This window comes from Ursus americanus, chromosome 4, assembly GCF_024610735.1.
Source record: "Ursus americanus isolate L20-20 chromosome 4, mUrsAme1.1.p, whole genome shotgun sequence".
In the NCBI taxonomy this organism is placed as follows: Eukaryota; Metazoa; Chordata; class Mammalia; order Carnivora; family Ursidae; genus Ursus; species Ursus americanus.
The window spans coordinates 93,723,863-93,749,046 of NC_142130.1; the positions used below are offsets into that span (position 1 = coordinate 93,723,863).

At 42.8% G+C, this 25,184-nt stretch overlaps 1 protein-coding gene across 3 annotated transcripts in view; it reads left to right on the forward strand.

Annotated features, from left to right (window-relative positions):
* The window catches only part of SH3BGR (SH3 domain binding glutamate rich protein), a 66,725-nt gene extending 41,797 nt beyond the window's left edge, over positions 1–24,928 (forward strand). For 2 of the 3 annotated variants that reach the window (XM_087861810.1, XM_087861809.1), the window contains 5 exons: positions 4,929–5,003; positions 6,002–6,094; positions 15,967–15,999; positions 20,089–20,245; positions 24,462–24,928. In XM_087861810.1, the coding sequence (XP_087717936.1) occupies positions 4,929–5,003; positions 6,002–6,094; positions 15,967–15,999; positions 20,089–20,211 (324 nt within the window). In that variant the 3' untranslated portion in view covers positions 20,212–20,245; positions 24,462–24,928. The remainder of the gene's footprint in view (positions 1–4,928; positions 5,004–6,001; positions 6,095–15,966; positions 16,000–20,088; positions 20,246–24,461) is intronic. The other variant, XM_045813489.2, reaches the window with a different exon arrangement.
* The last annotated feature ends 256 nt before the right edge of the window (positions 24,929–25,184 follow it).

Sequence of the window (25,184 nt, forward strand, 5' to 3'; positions counted from 1 at the left end):
TTACAGACTACATTCTTATCCCAAATACAGAATTACAATCTGAAAGAAAAATATCATAGAAACTGAAGAAATAAATATGTACCCTTTCAAATAATACCGTATCCGAAAGAAAATAAAACTGATATTATAGGGGCACCTGGGTGTCTCAGTCAGTTAAGTGTTCTGACTCTTGATTTCAGCTCAGGTCATTATCTTAGGGGTTGTGAGATTAAGCCCCGCGTGGGACTCTGTGCTGGATATGGAGTCTGCTTATGATTCTCTGTCTCCCTCTCTCTCTGCCTCTCCCCACTCTCTCTCTCTTTCTCTCAAAAAAACCCCACCTGATATGACAAGTCATCAAATAATAAACAGGAGAGGTTATTTCATACCCAAACCCCAATATATAGCCAAATCCCTATGCAGAGTAAAATTGTTACCTTTAAATACTCTTATAATTAAAAAAGAAAAGTAAAAACTTAGTAAAATTATCTATCTATCTATCTATCTATCTATCTATCTATCTATCTATCTATCCATCTATCTATCTAAAGTAGGCTCCATGCCCAGTGTGGAGCCTGATGTGGGGCTTGAACTCAACAACCCTGAAATCAAGACCTGAGCTGAGATCAAGAGTCAGGTGCCTTACTGGGTGTTTACCCCAAAGATACAGATGTAGTGAAGAGAAGGGCCATATGCACCCCAATGTTCATAGCAGCATTGTCCACAATAGCTAAATCGTGGAAGGAGCCGAGATGCCCTTCAACAGATGACTGGATTAAGAAGTTGTGGTCCATATATACAATGGAATATTACTCAGCTATCAGAAAGAACGAATTCTCGGGGCGCCTGGGTGGCACAGCGGTTAAGCGCCTGCCTTCGGCTCAGGGCGTGATCCCGGCATTATGGGATCGAGCCCCACATCAGGCTCCTCCGCTATGAGCCTGCTTCTTCCTCTCCCACTCCCCCTGCTTGTGTTCCCTCTCTCGCTAGCTATCTCTGTCAAATAAATAAATAAAATCTTTAAAAAAAAAAAAAAGAAAGAAAGAATTCTCAACATCTGCTGCAACATGGACGGCACTGGAGGAGATAATGCTAAGTGAAATAAGTGAAGCAGAGAAAGACAATTATCATATGATTTCTCTCATCTATGGAACATAAGAACTAGGATGATCGGTAGGGGAAGAAAAAGATAAAGAAAGGGGGGGAAATCAGAAGGGGGAATGAAGCATGAGAGACTATGGACTCTGAGAAACAAACTGAGGGCTTCAGAGGGGAGGGCAGTGGGGGAATGGGATAGACTGATGATGGGTAGTAAGGAGGGCACATATTGCATGGTGCACTGGGTGTTATATGCAACTAATGAATCATCGAACTTTACATTGGAAACCAGGGATGTACTGTATGGTGACTAACATAATATAATAAAAAAATCATTAAAAAAAAAAAGAAGAGTCAGGTGCTTAACTGACTGAGCCACCCAGGTGCCCCTAAAATAAATATTCAATTTAAATAATTAACAGGAAAACAAAATAAAAATGTAGGCAGTATGAACCAATAAAAAGAAAACCCAAAATCAATTAAATACAAATGAGGGAGAAAGTATGTGTTTTTGTGCATATGGACATGCATATGTACATATATATGTATGATTTGAATAAATGTAATTTGAATACATACATATGTAATTTGATTATATATAATTTTAACAGAGAAATGAAATAGATAAAATCTCTGACCAGTTGATATATTACTTAGAATACTTTGAATTGCTAGATCAATTCCTATTGTAAGTGCAGAGGGGAAAAGTCTGAATAAAATGTTAGCAAACTGTATAATACAAAGCAGAATTTATTCTAGTAACAGAATTAGTTATATGAACTGATTAATGGAGTAAACCCATATGATTGCTTCCATAAATACCAAGAAGATGTTTGATACAGTTCTTCAGACAGTCCTAGTTAAAACTAAAATTGGTTAAAATATAAATAGAAGGAAGCTAATTAAACAAGATAAAAACCAATTATCAGGGGCGCCTGGGTGGCACAGCAGTTAAGCGCCTGCCTTCGGCTCAGGGCGTGATCCTGGCGTTGTGGGATCGAGCCCCACATCAGGCTCCTCCGTTATGAGCCTGCTTCTTCTTCTCCCACTCCCCCTGCTTGTGTTCCCTCTCTCACTGGCTGTCTCTCTCTGTCAAATAAATAAATAAAATCTTTAAAAAAAAAAACAAACCAATTATCAAAAGGCAGCTGTAAGGGTCACAATGAATCATGACATGTTGAATCATTTCTATTACAATTAGAGGCAAGATTGATTGGCAAGCCTGTCATCATGATATTATTAAACTTTGTTTTAGAAGCTGTAGATAATATAGTCATGTAGGAAAATAAAATGCATCATGTTTATGTAATATATATGAAATTTAAAAATCATCTTTATTTGTATATGATGTAATTGTACACCTAGAAATCTCAAGAAACTCCAGTAAAATCTGTTAGTAATAAGAGTTTATGATGTTTCTGGATAAAAGAAAAACATGAAGATTAGTAGCTTTTGTTTATATCAACAATAATGGATAGGATGTTAGAATATAAAAATCAAGTCTCATTCACAATGGTGATAAAAATCCATAAAATATTTAGGACTAAATTTTTCAAGAAGCATGTGAGGCTTCATATTATGAAGAACATAATTTTATTCTGAAGGACACACAAAAATACTAAAGTAATAGGGCTACAATGTGTCTGGATAGGATGACTTAATAAGAAGTGAACATTTTCTAAACTAATAAATATATTTAATGCTATTTTATTTTATTTTTTAAAGATTTATTTATTTATTTGAGAGAGAAAGAGGGAGCACAAGCAGGGGGGGCAGAGGGAGAGGGTGGGAGAATCTCAAGTGGACTCCATGCTGAGCACGGAGCCCCATGCAGGGCCTGATCTCATGACACTGAGATCATGACCTGAGCCAAAACCAAGAGTCAGATGCTCAACCAAGTGTGCCACCCAGGTGCCCCTATTTAATGTCATTTTAACCAAAAGCTTTTTTTTTTTTTTTTAAGATTTTATTTATTTATTTGACAGAGATAGAGACAGCCAGCGAGAGAGGGAACACAAGCAGGGGGAGTGGGAGAGGAAGAAGCAGGCTCATAGCGGAGGAGCCTGACGTGGGGCTCGATCCCATAACGCCGGGATCATGCCCTGAGCCGAAGGCAGATGCTTAACCGCCGTGCCACCCAGGCGCCCCTAACCAAAAGCTTTTAAAAAAAAATTTGACACTAGGAAAAATGACCTTAAAATTTATTGGAATAATAAATGTCTGAGAAGAGCCAAGAAAATTTTGTGTAGTCACTTGCCTTTCTGAATATTAAAATTCATGTTCAAAGCTACACTGATAAAAGCAGTATGTTGGCATGGAAACTGATAAATATATTCATGGGTGTGTCTATATATTCATAATATACAATAGTGTACTAACAGATCCAAATATATACATAAAACTTAAATGACAAAAATATCTTAATTAAATGGGGAAATGATGGCATATAAATAGTGAAGACATACTTTGCTATTTATCTGGATAAAACAGAGCCCTACTTTACATTATATACAAAATTAAATTCTAGAAGGATTAAGGTTCTGGATGTTCAAAACTAATATAAAATGACAGCACTGCATTTCAGAGGATAAAAATTAGACAAATTTATTTTTTTATAAAAGGCTAAAAACTGAAAAACACAAAGTTTATAAATTTATAGACCAAAAATAAAAGTTGTAACCTGACAAAAAGCTAGTATTTCTATTATATATAGAACCTCTAAAAATTGACAATAAAAGACAACTCAAATGAAAAGGGGCAAAACATATGAAGGCAACTATCTGGAGGGAAATGTAAGTGGCTAAAACTCATGAAAAATATGCTTTTCTCCTCTAGTAATAGGAAAACGTAAAGGAAAACAAAAATAAAATTCCATTTTCTCCCCAACGTGTTGGCAGAGATCAAAAAGAGCTATCATCTTCATTGGCCATGAGGATAAAGGAAAAGAGGACGTTCTTTTTTTTACTATGGATATGCATTGCTACAGTTTCTTTTTTTTGGAAAGAAATCTAATTTTAAAAAAACCCATCATTTTATTCAGCTTAGTATAGTGTTTATAGAAGTATAAACATATAAACACTGAAAAACCATCAGCTGGGAAATATTTGAATGAATTATATATTTAATATTCAGCAGATATTTTTTAAAAATGAGGTTAGAACCATCTGAATTAACTTGGACAAATGTCCATGATATCTTAGGCTAAAAAATCAAGTTGTGCCTCTTGTTCCCATGTCTGTTTTAAAAAACACAAAAATAAAATAAAAATAGCAACCAACCAAAAAAAAAAATAGCCTGTATGTATGTATTAGGATAGATTTAGGTACATATCAAAATTTTAATATTGATTATCGTAGGAGCATGGCACTAGGGAGTGTCTATGGTTTAACTGCCTTTGTAATAAAAGTAACTGATTTCCCCCCAGTTTTATTGAGCTACAATTTACACGTAACATCGTATTAGTTTAAGGTGTACAGCTAAGGACCTGATGTATGTATGGATTGTGAAGTGATTACTACAGTAAGTTTAGTTGATATCCATCACCTCACACAGTTACAAAATTTTTTCTTATGATGAGAAAAATAGCTGAATATTTGAGAAGGTTGGCAACTGTGAGTAAGTCCAGAGAGCAAAAAGTAGGAGGTGTAGACCTAGCCCCACCCCTAACTTGCAGTGTGACACTTTCTACCTTGATTTTCTCATCTCTAAGCGTGAGTACTTATCAAGCTACAGTGTTGTTGTAAAGAAAAGAGGAGAGGTGAAGACAAACAATGTGAATAGTTAAAAGATGTTGAAATGCAAGCTATTATCCTCAAGAACATTCTCAAACATTCTCAATTTATGTGATGCAGGTGACAAAATCATCTGAGGAAGAATCTTCCCTTCCCAATGGTGACGTAGGGGGAGAGGTACAGAGCAGCGCAGAGGTAAGAGTTAGTATCTTGAATCATCTTCCCCCAGACTAGCTTCCTTGGAATGTCTCCTTGGTTCTCATTTTTCTGTCATTCAACTCTACGTAGATAGAATGTCTGTCTATCTGTCTGTCTGTCTGTCTATCTTCCATCATCCATCCATCCATCCATCATCCAACCACTCATCCATCATCCATCCCTCTATCCATATATTTATTCACTATCTATTATCCATCATCCATCCATCATCCGACCATCCATCCATCCATCCATGCGTCATCCATCCATCATCCATCCATCTATCCATATATTTATTCACTATTATCCATCATCCATCCATCATCCGACCAACCATCCATCCATCCATCCATGCGTCATCCATCCATCATCCATCCATCTATCCATATATTTATTCACTATTATCCATCATCCATCCATCATCCAACCATCCATCCATCCATCCATGCGTCATCCATCCATCATCCATCCATCTATCCATATATTCATTCACTATTATCCATCATCCATCCATCATCCGACCATCCATTCATCCATCCATCCATCCATGCGTCATCCATCCATCATCCATCCATCTATCCATCCATTTATTATCATTTATCTATCTTCTATCATCTTTTCTTACTCTCTAAAATTATAAATCCTGCCTTCACTCAAGCAACAGAAAACAAACACTGCCTAAATATCAAATCCTTTGGAGTTCTCTTCATGAGCCTTAAGTGGGTGAATTATAGCTCCTCATTAGTGAGTTTATTTCTCTACCATGCACATGACTCAGACCTATTGACTTACAACAGCAAGTCCAATGAGCAATATAGGGGGTTGGTGATTCCATACTCTTCAGGGGTAGTGAAGTGACCTAATAAATAGGAAGTCTATGTTTGCTTTGTTTATATACTGTGTTTCCAAATAAGAAAACTGTAGCCTGCGTGGTTTGGTTTTTCCTTGAAAGCTTATCTAAGTTTAGTGATACCATGGTTTTGCTTTATGACCAGGGAACAGAGAAGACTGAAGAGAGTGGAGAAAATGAGGCACAAAAAGAGGACAATGAAGATGCAGGCAACCTCACCGAATCTCAAGAGAAGAATGTGAGTGTTTGCTTTTTGCGCCGTAGTTTCACGGGATTCAGGTCAACAAGCATGCAAGCACCTGCCAGGTGCCGGGAATCTTCCTGGGCATGGAAGCCAGGAGCTGAGGGTTCAGCCAGGGAGGAAGCAGGAGGAAGTGTTCACTACTGTGGTCAAGGCAGGTTGAGGACTAAAAGGAAGCCAAAGAAGGACCCTGAACCCCGGCCTGGAGGGACAGGCTAGACAAGGCTTTAATAATCTGCAGTTGTGTTGTTAGGGTTAGGTTCGGTTCAAGTTCATAAAACAAGGGACTTTATCCCTTGGTCATGAGTACTGATGGATTCCCAGCAAACACCCTCCAAGAGCACTGCCTGCTGGGGACACAGAGGTAAGGGGGTGGGACATTTTGTGGGAAGCCAGCAGGAGCTGGGGTTAGAGAAGGGGCCTCGGAGAGGGAAACCCACACTCAATTCAGATCCAGTCATGGGAATATCAGCCGCTCCAAGGCCTGTGACCTAATTCTAAAAGGGTCCCAATTCCGGAGCCCCAGAATAAAGCGCAGGGGGTGTATGGGAGGACGAGGGAGACTGTAGTTCTAGAATGGCCAAGCTGAGAGAATGGGGGATCAGATGGTCCACTTAGTCAAGGAATTCTGAAAATGTAACGGGAAGCCAGGTAAGGACAGACAGTGGTGCCCCGGTTGCTGAGCGGGTGGGGTTGTGGGCATCGGGCTGAGCCTCTCCTGGAGTTTCCGCGGTCGAGATGCGCTGGGCCGGTTGTAACAAAGACTGCTTACTGAACCACAACGGTTTGCATTTTTACCTATTTATGATTGTTTTTACCTGTTTATTGATTCCAGGAGAGGTGTAGACATCTTTTAAGATAGTTGGACTCTCATTCCCAGCAGATGGAGTATGGTTAGGAAGGGCCCTGGGGAAACGTGCTATACGCAGGTTAGGGTGGGCATGGGCATCAACTGGTCTGTATCGTAAGGAACGTTAATCTGGAGGGGGCAGGGCAGTAAATTCCTCATATTTAAAGACGGCTTTTTCAAAGCATTGATAATTTAAGACTCTTAGAAGTCTTTTGTTCGGAAGACAGACAAGATCTCTAATCCTGACCTAAAAGTTAGATGCCTGTATCATTCAGAAAAAATAAATTTTGAATGAAATATAGTGGCAATTTCATTACCTTGTCATTTAGAAATCCATGTTTTTATAATGCAGACTTTACAGGAATTGCCTAGTGCCCTCTTACAGTATTATTGAAATCCAGTTTGCTTCCTGTAAGACAGAGAGACAAAGATAGGAAACATTACACCCCAATCCCTTTCTCCTGGGGACTGAGAGGAAGGTAGCATTTTCATACCTATTGCAAGGACGGGTCTGTTTCCACTTCTCAGCTACTGTTCAAGGAGGTGGTAAGCTATCAGGCCTGGGGTTCTCTTTGTTCGTGTATTTTGTTTTTTGTTTTTATTTGAGAACCCTTTACAAAGTAAATTATAATCCTGTGACTCCTGATAGGAATGAAAAAAAAATCATTTTTGTTATTCGTGCCTGGGCTGTAGATGAGAAATGACTAAGTAAAAGACATTTTAATTTTAGAAGAATGTATTATTCACATTAATGATCAAACTCATTTTTCAACTCTTTGATAATATTTATTCTACATAAAGATAGATTCTGACTTTTTCCCATTTGACAGGTGATCCATGCTCTTTGACTTTCATTATTTCAGTTACATAAGAAAAAAAAACACCATGATTTCTCAGTAGGCATTACAAATGACATAATAACATGATTAACTTTGGAATTGAATATATAGGAAAATGGATTGAAATTTGATAAGGAGATGAAACTGTCTGATATTTAGAATGGTTACATTTTGTTCTTAAAGAACCTCCCATCTGTTTGGCGGGTTGGCGGGTTGGTGGGTTTTTGGGTTTGTTCTTATGCTTATTTATTTATTTATAAAGATCTATTTATTTATTTGAGAGAGAGAGGGTGAGAGCAAGCAGGGGGAGGGGCAGAGGTAGGATCTCAGACTCCCTGCCGAGCCCCAAGTGGGACTCTATCTCACGACCCTGAGATCATGATCTGAGCTGAAATCAAGAGTCGGGCGCTCAACTGACTGGGCCAGCCAGGCGCCCCTTGGGTTGGTTTTGAAAGGTTAAGATGGGAGGACCACGTAGGCTATGTGTTCTAGATCTTGCAGCTCAGATCAGTCCAATGCTTTTCAGTTAAACCTCGGGCTCTGCTGAAAACCGTCTGGAGGAGATTTCGTGGAGTCTTACCTTTTGCTCCTCCCGGCCCGTTGTATTTGAACAGCAGGGCTCCCCCTGCTCCCTCCACAGGGAATAGAAGGAACCCAGTATCTCCAGGCCTCCATTTGGTTCCTAAGCCGTGTGGCAAGAATGTCAGCTTCCTTTATTTATCTAGCAGCATGATAACTGCTTCACCCCTCCTCCCCATGCTGGTAGGAACTTCCATCCGGGTGAGGGACTTCCATCCTGACCGCTTGGCTGGGTCAGGCCTTCCGCCTCTGACGGAGCATGGCTGCTGCCCCTGGGTTCAGTGTCCCCCCTTCTGCGCCTCCGTCTCCAGTCTGGCTGCTTCCGGCAACCCAACTCCAAGCCTAAGCTCCAAGCCCCCTTTTTTTAGGGACCGTCTAGCTTCATTGCCTCTCCTAGCTGGCCCAGGGTCTCAAAAAGCAAGGCCTCTGCTTTCTTCCCTAGGAGCCGAGAACTACCACCAGTCTGTGGCTCTCTCCTTCGAGTGTGGGGGGCAGTAACTCTATTCCCTGCCCCAGTGTTGCCTGCTAAGAGAACAAAACATAATTCACATCCTGGTGTTCAGCGCACTGTTTATGAAAAAGAGTCTGAACATATTTTCACCTTCATGCTGAAATAATACAGACATACAGGCACGTCGTCCGGGGTCCTGCGTGCCCTTCGCGCAGTGGTGCCCCGTGCTGACGTCTCAGACAGCCATGGAGTAACGTGGAAAGCAGAGGGTGATGCCGCGGCCTCTCTGTGGAACAGACTACAGAGCTGACTCAGTGGGCACCATTATTTCAAACCTGTCATGTGTGCATGAAGACCGGTTTCCAAGTACAGTGGTAGCAAGGGCCTCCGGCGGCGATAAACCGGGGGATGAACCAGCTAACAACCATCTGCGGCGTGGGCTTGTCCCTAACTATGCACATGCCCATTCAGGACGCACTCGATGCTGTTTTATTTTATTTAATTTGTTTACTTTTTAAAGATTTTACTTATTTATTTGAGAGGGAGACACAGAGAGAGCACAAGCATGAGCTGGGGGAGGGGCAGAGGGAGAGGGAGAAGCAGGCTCCCCGCTGAGCCCGGACATGGGGCTCGATCCCGGGACCCCAAGATCATGACCGGAGCTGAAGGCAGACGCTTCACTGACTGAGCCACCCAGGCGCCCCTTTGATGCCATTTTAATGGTGAGAAATATTTATCTAAGAATATCACTCTTGGTTTAAAAAAAAAGTCAGAAATGGAGACAGAAACCATCACCACCTCCTGTAATGAAACGGGTTCCCCTGACCACCAATCCAGGCATCCTAGCTCTTAAACGCCAGATGCCAAGATGCGTCTTGCCCATGCACTGGCGGGTTGGGGGGCATTTGGGAGGCAGGACGGTGAACACTGGGGACACTGTTCGTTCATGCCTGAGAAGATCTCCTCTGTTGCTTCAGACCCCAGTAGAGAGGGGACTTTGTGGTCGCCTTCCCTGCTGAGCCAGGAGGGACGGGGGGCTAGGGAGGAGAGGCGAGCTTGTGAATGGAACCTGAGGAGGAAGGGAAGGAAGCAGAAGGTCACCTCAGATTTAGGGCACACTGAGGAGGGGCTGCAGATGGGGGGCCTTGCGAGAACTTTGTGGGGGACTGGACATGTTGCAGCTTGTTCACCTCTGTGTTTGGTTTCCACGGACGTAAATTTTAAGTTGTGCCCCTCGCCAACTCAGTGGTCCTCTTCCAATCCTCTTACGACCTTGGCTCCACCGACTACATGATTATGGCTTGTAAAGCCCACTCGGCTTCCTCCAAAACCGGTCCTGAGGAAAGTTGCTTTCTCCAGGGGCAGACGTTGGTTTGTGTCCTTGAGTCGCTGGTGAGTCTCAGGCCGGGTCCTTGCAGTGCCTGCCGATGGAGAGAACTCTGCCCTTGTCCCTGAGATTTCCAGCTGCTTGGAGGCCACCTGTCCTCCTCAGGTCACTCTGGGCTGGCCCTCGGCTTCCTTCCACACCAGCCACCTGTCCTGCCCGGCCACTGCCTGACACTCACCACAGCCGACACCTGTCCCTCGTCCTGGCCGCTTGCCGCCTCTGCAGCCTGCCTCGCTGGCTAGCTTCCCAACCAGGATAGCTGCTGGGGAAGGTTCTGAGACTTTCCACTTTGGAGGCTTCCCCTAACTTTACTATAGGAGCAAGAGGGTAAAAGTGATTTTAAGTTGCAGCTTTGTCAAGTGAATGGTGCATAGCCTGTCCTAAGATTGGCAAGAGCTTAGCTCAGCTGACCATGTGATCATAATGATGCTAAAAAAAAGCCCCCAAACCCCCTTTGGCCGGTATAATTATTTGCCAATCGTAAGGGTCCAGTTCAAGCATTGGATATGGATGACTTTTAAGGTTCTTCTTAAAAAATATATATATATATATTTTTTTCTCCAAATTCACATTGGTATTAGAATACTCTTGAATTATTATTATTATTTTTTAAAGATTTTATTTATTTATTCGACAGAGATAGAGACAGCCAGCGAGAGAGGGAACACAAGCATGGGGAGTGGGAGAGGAAGAAGCAGGCTTATAGTGGAGGAGCCTGATGTGGGGCTCGATCCCACAACGCTGGGATCACGCCCTGAGCCGAAGGCAGACGCTTAACCGCTGTGCCACCCAGGCGCCCCTTGAATTATTTTTAACATGCTCTTCTTTTTTTATTTAAACATTTATTATTCTTTTATAAAAATTTTATTTATTTGACAGAGAAAGAGAGCACAAGAGGGGGAGCAGCAGGCAGGGGAGAGGGAGAAGCAGGCTCCCCACTGAGCAGGGAGCCTGATGTGGGGCTTGATCCCAGGAAGGCAGATGCTTAACAACTGAGCCACTCAGGCAGCCCCATACCATGCTCTTTTTTCGTAATCTTTCTGTGACTTTGAAGGGTCTGCCTAATTCTGATATTTTATAATTCTATGAGCTAAGGATGGAAGTTTAAGTTCTGTTTCCATCATATATCCCCCCTCCTCCTATGAGAGATTCGAGGCAGAAGTAGCAAATATAAATACATCTACTCAACATGTTATTGACAGCTTGTGCTGCCACCTGCCAGGCAGGATTCCAGGGACTGGGGACAGAGCAATGAAAACGACAGAGTCCCTGCTCCCACAGAGCTTATGTTCCGGGGGAGCTGGTGATGGTAACATCCTGGGTTCTTCAAAGCATACTTGATTTTTTTTTTTGCAGCAAAGTATTTCTATAATTACTCTGGGCAATTACTTTCCCCATCTAATGTTTCTTTCAAGAAATTAAGGTCAATTCAGATATTGATAGAGAGTCCTCAGTCCCTTGTCTTTGCTGCTGGTTAACCTGTCAAAGCTGAGATTTGCGCTGATTCCTGTGGGACCCCCTACTGTCCTCCAGCCTTGCTCTAAGGATGACCCCATCTTTTTTTAAGATTTTATTTATTAATTTGACAGAGAGAAACAGCTAGTGAGAGAGGGATCACAAGCAGGGGGAGTGGGAGAGGAAGAAGCAGGCTCCCAGCGGAGGAGCCTGATGCAGGGCTCGATCCCAGAACACTGGGATCACGACCTGAGCCGAAGGCAGACGCTTAACGACTGAGCCACCCAGGCGCCCCTAAGGATGACCCCATTTTTAACAGTGTCTATTTTGTTAGTGCATTTGCTTCAGCTGAATGCGGTTCATACACATAATCGAATTTAGAAAAATGTGAAACTCTGCATAGCTGGTAATTCTCTGTTGCACGTTTCAATTTGATCTCATGAGGATAAGAGGGAAATTAATGTTCTTTGAGGTCCAAACAGTCACTAGCAGAGTATACGTTCACTTATCTGGTCACTGAGCACATTTATTGAGCTTACATCTCGGATCCTGGAGATCCAAAAATGAATAAAGACATGGTTCGTGCCCCAAGGAGTACACAAGACCAGTCAGGGAGACAGATAGATGGTGGTCATGGGAGCAGGTGAGGGGGTCCCGTAACTCAGCCTTCTGGGTCAGGAATGTGTTCCTTGAAACTGTCGTTTTAAGCAGTGTCCTGGAAGGTGTGGCTGATGTGAGACAGTGGCATGTGGTCCATATGGCTGAAATCAAGAGTGGTGAGGGACATGGCGGGGTGGGGGGGGTGGTACACAGGACATTCCAGCCATCCTAAGGAAAGTGGATGGGAGTTTCTTGAAAAGACGGAAGTTTTTCAACACAAGGGAAGCATTGTAAGGTGTGTCGTGTTCTGGCCACAGCGTGGGGAACGGGTCAGAGATAAGGAAGATGAGGACACTGTGCCCCGTGAGAGAAGCTGGGGGTCATGGAGGGGAGGGCCCAGGCATGGGCTGAATCGGACAGTCCTAGAGAGGTACATTCAACACATGGCTGAGAAACCAACAAGTGTGGGCCTCTCTTTTGTGGGACATTATGTGAGCACTAAAACTTGGTGTGTCGCCAGTAGTGTAAGGATTAGTTTGGAGATTCCCCGTGCTGGGCAGACCTGTGCGCCGACTTGGCCTGGCCAGCTGGAGCAGCCTTTCAAGCTCTGTATTTTGTCTGCCAACCTCAGAAATCTGAGCGGATGCTTCCGGAACTGGCCGAAAACATGGGGCTGCTCTGGGGGATGTGGTGGGTCCTTATCACCCGTCTTCCATGATTTTGCCTATTGTGTTCCTGATCCTGAGACCTAGCATGGTAGGTAGAGTAGGAAGGGCTCTAAATCAGGGGCTAGGAGCCTCGAAGTCAGTCCTGATTGTGTTGCTTACTTGCCTCTGATCTTCGGCAAATTACTTAGCTCTGTGGCCTCGGTGACCTCATCTGACCAAAGGTGGGGTGGAGTGAGAGGCTATGGGAATGCAAGATTGCTCTCAACTCCCCCAGTGCAAAAGTCCGTGAGCTCACTGCCCAAGTTGTAAGGACTGAGGAATTTTTAGGGACTGCTCCCTTCACTTCTAATTAAAGCGATTCTAGGACACGGACCCCACAGACGCTTATCATAGGACCATTTTCAGAAGGGCTAGAAAAACTCTTTGTTTCCTTGCATTTGTGGGAGATACAGCCTGGTCCTACTACGTTGATCCAGGGAACAGAAATTCCAGTGGGTTGGCACAGTGGAGACCTGTTTGAACTCGGGGGTCTCACCCTCTCCTACCTTGCAAATTTCTTTCTTTATCCAGAAATCAGTGTTTAAATACTAAATGGTTCAGAGATGTTATTGTTTTGTTTTGATGGAAGATAAGCTTTTGACCTACTCTTATCTACTGGTTCAAGGCTGAAGGAAAGGCATACTTATAAGGACATAAAGTCAGAAAAGACATAATTTTGTTCCAATTTTCTAGCCGCTTACATGTATGGTCTGATTTTTCCTACATAGTACTACAGATCGGCAATATTCTTTGGATATAGACAGAATTAAACATGTAATTAGGCAGTATTACTAATGAATTACGTTTTCTCAGGAGTAAGAGTGGTGGAAAAATGTCTCTAATCTCATTCTCAGTGCTTGAAATGTAACGCATAAAATAAGTAGGCATTGCTTTGTTATCGTGTGTTTGCTATTTGTATATTTTATCAATAATGTCTCATTTTGATGAAAATGTATCATAGTTTGTTTAATATTCAAATATATTTTTAAAGATTGTATTTACTTTAGAGAGCGAGGGAAAAGGAGTGCAAGTGGGGGAAGGGGCAGAGGGCGAGAGACTCTCAAGCAGACTCCGTGATCAGCGTGCAGAGCCCGACACGGGGCTCCATCCCACGACCCGAGATCATGACCTGAGCCGAAATAAGGAGTCGGGCGCTCAACTGACTGAGCCATCCAGGTGCCCCTGTTTGTTTAATTTTTAGATTCAACTTAGAACTTATGTGAATTCATTTTTTTTTTTTTTAATTTCTGTTTGTGGGCCTACGGAAGAAGTGGGAGAGGCAGAGACAGAAGAGGTACTGTAGCATGTTTTACAGTGGTGCTTGGTAAAGCCATCTTTTAGGTCAGAGAATTGGGGCTCTAGCCACGTTCTCCTTGTTCTTCATGACACAGGGAAGCTGATGCCGCCGGCATCCCAGAAAATCCTCCTTTAGCCTGCTGAGAAGGGAACTAGAGCAAGTCGGAGGTAAATTTATCAAAGAGAGGTGGTTGGAGAAATGGGGTGAGGCGGTGCCCCTCCCGGAGCCTCCCGTGGTGGAGGTGCTGTCTGCGGAGTCAGGCGGGGCCGGGCCAGTCATGCTTCCCTTCTTCCCCTCCCCCTACTGCACAGTGTGCACAGTTAATGCAGGTTGCCTGGTGCTCAGCAGTGTTGTTTCTATTGCCTCCTACTCACCTGGTTGGTGAGGGAAGGATTGCCTCCCTGTGGAAGTGGGGATGGCCAACATACAGCCCAGGCGGATGGGACTGATGGCAGCTTGTGACATATTCTCAAAGCCCAGGGGGTGAGGACATCAACACAGTGCAGGGACAAAGGGGGTGCACTTGGGACAGTGTGAACAGTCGGGGGGATGGTGGGAGGCAGGCTTTGTCGTGTCCAGAGGGCGAAGAGTGCCCTGTGATTGGCTTGTTGGAATAATTCCAGCGGATGGGCAGGCACTGTGCCTGGGTCCTTGGTAAAGCAGGCTGCTTGGGTAGGAGACCTAATCTGTGGCCAGTGCTCAGGCCATTTCCGGCCTTCCAGATTTCACTGGATGTCCAGATGGCGCGTAATAGCGAGTCGATTTTAGACGTTGCACTACAGCTGTGTATCATAGAAACCATGAAGTTTACACGTGCAGCTCATCACGAAGTGTTGGGGGATACGTGACATGAGGAAACCATAACATGGTTCTAGTGGGAACCTCTCGGGGGAGAGCACGACTGATCTGGGAAGAATTTCTAACCTGCCTCCCTTGCGGTTATACTAGAACAGTGGTTCTCCTCCACTGGTGTGTAGAGCCTCCAGGAGCCTGCCTCCCGTGGCCAGTGAATGAGGCTCTGTAGGGCTTGGTCCACATGCCTTCCGTTGTCTGGTGCAGCTGAGGTTGAGAGTCGGCCTGCCTTTTAGGAGGCCAGGATTGAAAAGGGTGAGAGATCACTCAGCAAGAGCCTCTGATTCCCTGTTGGGGCATAGCCTTCTTCTCTGCCATCCTCCCAAACCCACAAGAGAAAACACCCACTACCAAGAAAGAAAAGGATTATAGAAAGAATTAAAATTAAGGATGTAAAGGAAACATAAGCATTCCATAGGATAAAGAACTTAAAAAAGAAATGTCTTCTATGGATAAATGTAAAAGAAGAAGAACTTAAATATAAGAGAACCAAGTGTCACAGAGCTAGATTAAGAATCATACAAAGTCAGTATTCAAAAATGAAGAGTACTGAGGATATAAAATTTAAAAGCGCAATTAAAATATTAAAAGAAAAACTAGAGAGGCTCCGGGGTGGCTCAGTCGGTTAAGCCTCTGATTCTTGATCTCAGCTCAGGTCTTGATCTCAGGGCTGTGAGTTCAAGCCCCAAGTTGGGCGTGAAGCCTACTTAAAACCACCACCACCAACAAAAGAAAAACAAAACAAAAACCCAACTGGAAAACGCATTAAAGCTATTAAAGATACAGTTTAAGGAAATAGGATTTATCCTCTGTAACGTCATGTAACCTATTGGTTGGTATGTTTGTTTATAGGGTCTGTGCTTAAGGAATAACCAACATTCCCAGGTACAAGGGAAGACCTCACGTCCTGTGTTTGGAAGCTTGTCTGACCAATCGAAGAAGTCACTTCGAGTGCTAAATCATAAACACATGAAGGCCTAAAACTTTTACTCAAACTTGAAATATATAAACATGTACTTACTGCCAGTGTTTTTGACGCAGGACAAACACTATTTCCTTAAATAAGAGTCCAATGATTAGAGTTACCTGTTGTCTTTCTAACATAAACATAACTCATTTGTCTGTCTAGAAAATCAGTTTTGGCTTCTTTAAAATAGAGCAGAAACTTAGACACTTACAAAGCAAGCTACGTGCATAATCTGTCTGGGTTTTTTGAGAACTCCCTGCCATCCCAGCTTTTTTGACACCTCATTTGATGACAAGTTTTTAAGGCGACTTACATGGACTGGGTCTTTCCAAGGCATTCCGTTAAGTTCACATAGGAAAACAAGATTCCTCACACGCTCCTATGTCATTGGTTTTCACGATGTTATTTAAATGATGTAATTACAATATGACTGCAACTTGCATGTGCCCACAAGTGTGGGAACAAGCATAACCCACCCTGGAGAACGAAGGCCTCGGCGGTGGTGATGCCAAACCTACTTCTTGTGAGTGCTCGCCATGCTCTGTTTGTCAATCAGCGTGATTTAAGGGAGGGGTAGCGATGCAGCAGAAGTTCTCAAAGTGGGGTTCCCAAAGTAGCAGTGGCAGCCTCACCTGGAAACCTCTGTAAATACACATTGTCAGGCCTGGCCCCAGATCTCCTGAATCAGAGCTCTGAGGTGCAGCCCAGCAAACTGTGGGTCAGCAAGCTCTTCAGGTGTTTCTGGTGTCCCATGAGGTCTGAAGACCACTGGATGAGAACACAGGTTCTAGGTAACCTGAAGCGTTGGCAGGGGGGAACCCATTTCAAGAACTCCTACTGCTTGGATGTTCATGGTAAAAAGTCCATCTAATTTTAAAGACAATAATGTTTGTTTTATATTAAGAACTTGTGTTTAGTAAAAACAAACAAACAAAAACCCAAATCCTTAACTTTCTTTCGGTGATTGAAATGAGTTACAGGAAATGAGAGGGGGAAAGAGACACCAGACCCGGGGAGGTCTGTAACTCAGTTTAAGTTTTTGACAAATGAATTCTCTTCTTTCCCATTCTTTTCCTGCTTGTTGAAACGTTCTCATTCTTCCCATTTAATTGTGAAAGCTTCCAAGAATGATCTTTTTCTTGTTTGAGAAATCTTGATTTGCTTCTTAATCGGCACTGGGGGAGCTTAACGATAATTTTCATTAATTTAACCCTGCAAGGGCAACGTGCGATTTTTATATTGCTGCCGAAGTGCAGGAAGGGCTGCAGGTCCAAATGAGGGAGATTGAGATTCTTGCCCAGTTGCTTGCTTGTTCAATCTGTGGCTTATTAGCTGGGTGCTGGGGGGGTTTTAAATGTAAACCCTCGCAGGGATGGAATCATGTCTGTGTGTAGAGAAATCAGCTGAGAGAATGTCAGTGGATTCTGAGGGCAGGTCTGAGGGGACATTCTCGGATTCTCTCTCTTATTCCAGCGCCTCATGTGAGCTGACGCTCAGTGGCTTTCATTGTAACCAACAGTTTTAGGAATATTGTGAATGAATGTTTTTTGATTAATCGTTTCAAAATGCTCATCAGAGAGCTAAATCAAAATGAGAACTCAAGGATACAGAGAATAATTTACCAAAAATCATCAAACTTGTCTCAGTGTCTCTCATCAAGTCCTTTGTTGATGAAGGTCACCCACATGAAAGAGGGTCCCGAATGTCAAAAGAAATTTCCCTAAAAAATCTTTTGTTGCTTTTTCAAATTAGAAATAGTTCTTGATCAGGGTGCCTGGGTGGCTCAGTCAGTTGAGCATCAGACTCTTGATTTCTGCTCAGGTCATGATCTCAGGGCTGTGAGGTCGAGCCCTGCACAGGGCTGTGTGCTCAGGGCGGAGTCTGCTTGTCCCTCTCCCTCCCCCTCCACCCCCCCTCATGTGCATGCACCTGTTCTCCCTCTCTTGCTCTCTAAAATATATAAATGAATAAAATCTTTTAAAACAAAGAAATAGGGGCGCCTGGGTGGCACAGCGGTTAAGCGTCTGCCTTCGGCTCAGGGCGTGATCCCGGCGATCTGGGATCGAGCCCCACATCAGGCTCCTCTGCTATGAGCCTGCTTCTTCCTCTCCCACTCCCCCTGCTTGTGTTCCCTCTCTCGCTGGCTGTCTCTATCTCTGTCAAATAAATAAAATCTTTTAATAAATAAATAAATAAAACAAAGAAATAGTTCGTGATCTTAATTTTTTAAAAAATTGTAGTTAATTTATTTTTAGAGTGAAAGCATGAGTGGGGAGGGGCAGAAGGAGAGGGAGAGAGTTTAAGCAGGCTCCACACCCAGGACGGTGTACTCGGGGCTCGATCTAATGATCCTGAGATCAAGACCTGAGCTGAAACCAAGAGTCAGATGCTCAATTGACTGAGCCACCCAGGCGCCCCAGAAATAGTTCATGAGTTCATAAAAAATTTAGAAAACACAGATGAAAGAAGAAAACAAAAATAGTTTACAGCCCCATTACCCAGAGATAGCCACTAGCTGTACACACACACACCACACACATCTTGATGAGTACTCTTTGGTAATCTACTTTCATTCATGTAATATGTGTATATTTTTTTGGGGGGAAGCCAGTAAACATAGATCTGCTTTATTATTTATACTGTCATTTTGTCAAATTTATCCCTATTCTAGACCTAAAAGTTATTCCTAGCCTGTTCTGTGCTATGGTTTTTAAAATTATCTATAAGTTACATCTTTCCAATAATTAGTTTCTTTGTGGTTAGACAAGTTTCCATTTTTACAAATCCCATTTTTATATATAAAGATTAGAGGTACTATTAATTTGGAAGTAATTCCAGGTTATATGTATAGGTTGCTGATGACTTTGGTTTGAAAAAATTAGATTGCTATAGCAAAATATAATGAACTTCTACATTTATAAGCTTCATCCTTTCTGATAAGTCTGTTCACTGAGATTCTTTTTATATTTTATTCTTTTAACTGTCTTCTGAATTTTTAAAAGTAATTTGATGAGAATATTCTGTTAATATGAGTAAAGACTACATGCTTAAGAGAAATCGTGATCCCCATTAGAATTAGTGTAGTGCTCTGCAGCACCGTTCCAAATTGTGGGGTCTGTGTGTGGGATGTGTGTGTGATGCGTGTTGTGTGTGATATGTGTTGTGTGTATTGTGTGTGATGTGTGTGTTGTGTGTTGTGTGTGTGACGTGTGTTGTGTATATTGTGTGTGTGGTATGTGTGTGTTGTGTGTGTGATGTGTGTTGTGTATATTGTGTGTATTGTGTGTGTGGTATGTGTGTGTTGTGTGTGTGATGTGTATTGTGTGTAATGTGTGTCATGTATATTGTGTGTGTGATGTGTGTTTTGTGTGTTGTGTGTTGTGTGTGTGACGTGTGTTGTGTATATTGTGTGTGTGGTATGTGTGTGTTGTGTGTGTGATGTGTGTTGTGTGTATTGTGTGTGTGGTATGTGTGTGTTGTGTGTGTGGTATGTGTTGTGTGTATTGTGTGTGATGTGTGTTTCGTGTGTTGTGTGTTGTGTGTGTGACGTGTGTTGTGTATATTGTGTGTGTGGTATGTGTGTGTTATGTGTGTTGTGTATATTGTGTGTGTGGTATGTGTGTGTTGTGTGTGTGATGTGTGTTGTGTTTGTGTATAGTGTGTGTGATGTGTATTGTGTGTAATGTGTGTCGTGTATATTGTGTGTGTGATGTGTGTTGAGTATATTGTGTGTGTGATGGATGTTGTGTGTGTGATGTGTGTTGAGTATATTGTGTGTGTGATGGATGTTGTGTGTATTGTGTGTGGTGTGTGTGTGTGTGTTGGGTGGGTGATGTGTATTATGTGTATTGTGTGAGTGATGTGTGTTGTGTATATTGTGTGTGGTGGGTGTGTGTGTGTTGGGTGGGGAGTGTGGGAGGCCCTCATGTCTAGCCTGAGATTTTATGTTTCTTTCCTCACTATAACTGTGACCTTTCTCACAAATAATGAAAGTTTTGTTAAAATAGACAGAAGAAGTAACCGAGGAGGGAGCAGAAGGGGACGCAGAGGAAGAGGAAGCTGAGAAAGGAGAAGAAGAGGCAGGAGAAGAAGAAGAAGAAGAAGAAGAAGAAGAAGGGGAAGATTCTTAGGCCTCGTCATGCTTTCTTTCTTCAACTTTTCCAGGTAACCACACGGTCCTGGGGTGGAACACTTGCGTCTTACAGCGTTGGGTGTGCACCACCTCTCACGGGGAAACCCGAGGAGGGGACCCAATTCAGGCCCATGTGCCCGTCTCCCCACGGCCCGGGCTCTGGAGCCACGGGGCTGCTGAGCGCTATTGGACCGTGTCCTGCGTGCAAGGGGGTGGAAGACCACGGTTTATATATTTCTGGGGAAAAGCGTCCCTGGGGGTCAAGGAGGACTTTGTTCTGTAGTATTTATTTCCTCCTGTTCCCCTGTGTGACCTTCACGTAAGTGAGAGCGCGGGGAGTGTTCTGTTACCAGCGTTCTGTCACACGGACTCTTCTACGGCCCAGTGCGCTGACAGGGCTCGTGAATCAGTGTTCACGCTGGTGGCAGTAAGTACCAGCCTTGAACAATCACAACGCAGGCTGTTCTTTTTTTTTTTATTTTAACGTTTTTTTATTATATTATGTTAGTCACCATACAGTACATCCCCGGTTTCCGATGTAAAGTTTGATGATTCATTAGTTAACGCAGGCTGTTCTTGCGAGAGAAGTACTGCTGCTAGGGATGGAGCGCTAAGTGTCTGATAGACATACATCTTCATTGATCAAATAGTAACCAGAATGCTCACGTAGAAACATCGTGCAATATGGTGAAAATCACCTTAGGGGTCTTCGACAAGGACGCTTGCTGCCTTGTTATTTTGAACTTCTGACGATGTAGGATAGTTACGTAATTCTCAACAGCTCGGTAAGTGCCGTGTAAATATATTAATGAGATAACGATAGTGTCTAATGATAGCAGATATTGAGGACCTGGAAGAAATGCTCAAATATCGTGGGCCATATAGATAAGACCGTATGTATGAGGATAAGCCAAGATTGCTAAGTGCTACAGAAGTATCTGGCTATCCAGACACTTAGCAAATGCCGATGCCAGTGTTATATTCTTATTAATATAATTTAACCTTGTGACCAAATTTGAGGCAGTAGTTTATTCTCTAGGGCAGTGAGGTCTACCATTTGTTCTGGTGCTAGGAGGGTTCCTTCTAAAATTTAAATTAAAATTAGAACAATTCTTTTAGTCTCCTTACTCAAAATTTTTTTGGTCTCCTTGCCTCCACGGAAACAAGTAAGGCAGATTTGGGGGCCGCAGGGGCGCCTGGGTAGCGCAGTCGTTAAGCGTCTGCCTTCGGCTCAGGGCGTGATCCCGGCGTTCTGGGATCGAGTCTCACATCAGGCTCCTCCGCTGGGAGCCTGCTTCTTCCTCTCCCACTCCCCCTGCTGTGTTCCCTCTCTCGCTGGCTGTCTCTCTGTCACATAAATAAATAAAATCTTAAAAAAAAAAAAAAGATTTGGGGGCCGCAGGTATCAGGGAGGCTGGGGAAGGAGAGAACAAGGGAGGGGCGCTGAAGCACAGGGCGGGTGTTGGGTGAAGGTCTGCAGTGCGTCTCGGAGCCTATGGCATGAAGGATAGGCAAAAGGTCAGCGGGAGAAGGAGAAGGAAATCCCCGGCGCTTTGTAAATATTGGCTAAGGAATAGGGCCACCCTATGTACCAAAGACCAATTTGATTAGTGTGACTCCCCCCTTGCTATTCTTACGGTTACACATAAAAAGTTAATATAAAAAATTTAATATTTTTTTTAGGAAATCTCGGAGCTGGTGAGAGTAGCCCATTATTATCAGATCATGGGAATTTCAGTATTCATTTACTTAAATTACAAAGTGAGTCTGGCCTAGCATTTGACATTTCCCAGGTGGTTTCTTTCATATTCTGGACACACAGACATCCCCTTTAAGGCCTAAAGGTTGTCATTTTGGAAATAATCCCGTTTCTTTTATTTAAAAATTTTCTTCTGTTGTTACTATTGAGAAGTGTGTTTTTAATCTTATTAGTGTCCCTACTCTCCTTTCTAAGGAATGGGTTGGGACACATTTTTTGAAAAAAAGAAAATGAGCAAGTTTACTTTTAGAAATTATATCTGGAGAATGTTGGGTAAGTGACATAGCCTGATTATTTATTATTATACCAAAAAGCCCCAAACAGTGAAAACTCCTAAGTACTGTTTAAAATCCATTTTTTTTAAAAAAGATTTTATTTATTTATTTGACAGAGAGAGAGATAGCCAGAGAGAGAGGGAACACAGGCAGGGGGAGTGGGAGAGGAAGAAGCAGGCTCCCAGCGGAGGAGCCTGATGTGGGGCTTGATCCCAGAACTGCGGGATCACGCGTGAGCCAAAGGCAGACGCTTAACGACTGAGCCACCCAGGTGCCCCTAAAATCCATTTCTATTCACTGTGCTTGTAAGGTTCTTTTAAAATTATGCAATTTTAGGGTGGTAATTAAAAAAAGTATTGAATGTGAAGTGGCCCAGCTCAGAGCATCCCTCCTGTAGCCAGGTGGCTTTATAGACTGATTCAAAGGAAAAAAAAAAAAAGGCAAATACAGCTGTGGCCAGCAAGCACATTTGCCTGTTTCTGGATTCTCTAGTTTGGAATCCGTCCATAGTAGTCTGTTGTGAGGTCAAAATGCCTGATAGTGAAGGAGTGACTCGGACACCGTGCTAAGATCCCACCCCCGACCCCTGGAGAGAGTCAGTACCCTTTTCTTTTCTTTTCTTTTCTTTTCTTTTCTTTTCTTTTCTTTTCTTTTCTTTTCTTTTCCTTTCCTTTCCTTTCCTTTCCTTTCCTTTCCTTTTCTTTTCTTTTTTCTTTTCTTTTCTTTTCTTCTCTTCCCTTTTCTTTCTTTCTTTCTTTCTTTCTTTCTTTCTTTCTTTCTTTCTCTTTCTTTCTTTCTTTCTTTCTTTCTTTCTTTCTTTCTTTCTTTCTTTCTTTCTTTCTTTCTTTCTTTCTTTCTTTCTTTCTATAATTTTTTATTATGTTATGTTAGTCACCATACAGTACATCCTTAGTTTTTGATGTAAAGTTCCATGATTCATTACTTGGTATAACACCCAGTGCACCATGCAATACGTGCCTTCCTTACTACCCATCACTGGGCTAGCCCAATCCCCCATCCCCCTCCCCTGTGAAGCCCTCAGTTTGTTTCTCAGAGTCTATAGTCTCTCATGGTTCATTCCCCCTTCTGTTTACCCCCCCTTCATTCTTCCCTTCCTTCTCCTACCAATCTTCCTGCTATTTCTTAGGTTCCATAAATGAGTGAAACCATATGATAATTGTCTTTCTCTGCTTGACTTATTTCACTTGGCATTATCTCCTCCAGTCCCGTCCATGTTGCTGCAAATATTGTGAAATCGTTGTTTCTGATAGCTGAGTAATATTCCGTTGTATATATGGACCACAACTTCTTAATCCAGTCATCTGTTGAAGGGCATCTCGGCTCCTTCCACAATTTAGCTATTGTGGACATTGCTGCTATGAACATTGGGGTGCATATGGCCCTTCTCTTCACTACGTCTGTATCTTTCGGGTGAATACCCAGTAGTGCAATTGCTGGGTCATACGGTAGCTCTATTTTTAACTTTTTAAGGGACTCCACACTGTTTTCCAAAGTGGCTGTACCAACATCCATTCCCACCAACAGTGTGAGAGGGATCCCTTTCTCCACACCCTCTCGAACTGTACGCTTTTAAATGCAACATGGCAATGCAGTCGTGCATTCAACTGGGCAGGCCCCTCAGTGTCCAAAGCAAACACATCTCTTGGCACATGGAGAATCCAGGCATTTTATTTGAAAAGATTTGACTTTCGGGAGATCGTGGAGAATCCAGGCAGACCGATGAATTGAACGATGAAGGAATTCTCATTTCCTGTGTTTGAAATTGATGTTTCATTAATGCCCCAGGAGAAATAATCTCTAGTATGAGACTGAATTCTGCCTCCCCAAGGGCTGCTACTCAGTACTGTCCCCCAGTCCAGGTGTGGACCATTTAAATTCCCCTCTCCAGGACTAAGCTTATAAAATCGGCCTCTCCATTCTCCATGAAATTTCAGCAGCGAAACTGTAATCAGAGATACTGACTTCCTTATGGTGTTTGTTATGTGTTAGTACAGAGAAAGGATATAAACCTGGTCTGGTTTTCCATGAAAATAAATTTCCTTTCTTTCCTTGTACTTGGAAGCAAATGATGAGTAATGGTTTATAGAGTAAAAGGGAATACTTCACCCTAGTGCGTGATAAATAGTGACGATCGTGGTACACGCTGGCTTTCTCTCCTGAAGTCTTCTCCCTGGTATTTTCCCTTTCTTTTAGAAACCCAAGCCACGAAGCAGTATTTCGACTGTCTGCCCACAAACGAAACTGAACACAATGCTTTGGCGCGAAGCTAGCCCACCTCTCTCGGTACACCCGGGTTCACTGAGGACCTGTACCGTCTGACATGGTTACATGTACACGGATACGTCTACCTAATCTTAGCAACATGAAATTCTATGTGAAGACAGCTCATGTCTACCTTCATGTGCCTGACCTCCTTGGCCTTTGCTTAATTTTTTTTTTTTTTTTTTTGCTCTGCATGATTAGATCTTCTTACTAATACCCTGAAAAAAAAAAGATTTTGAAAAATGATTTCAAAATATAGAACTTCTCTTTGTGATGTAATAACAGTATTTCTTCATATGTGCCTTCTGCTACTTGTCCCAAAATTAGCTGAAAATAGAGAGCTTTGAAAATAAAGAGCTTTCCAGAAAACAATCATATAAATAAAGATTAATGGCAGATCTCTTGTCCCGAGGAACATTAATTTCTTTATTTATAGTGTCTACTTGGTTCTGCCGGAACTCAGTCTGTCTGTTGCCAAGTCTGAATTCTTAGCACAACCTTTCTGTCTGCACCCGGACGGGCGTTTTCGGTTGTACTGGTTATTCGGTCCGTGTTTTCAAATGACACTGGTTGTCTTGTTACGTCATATTTTGTGTTGTCCACACAGCTGTGCACATTTTCTCTGAAGCCTTATTTAAATGTAAGTCTACCATC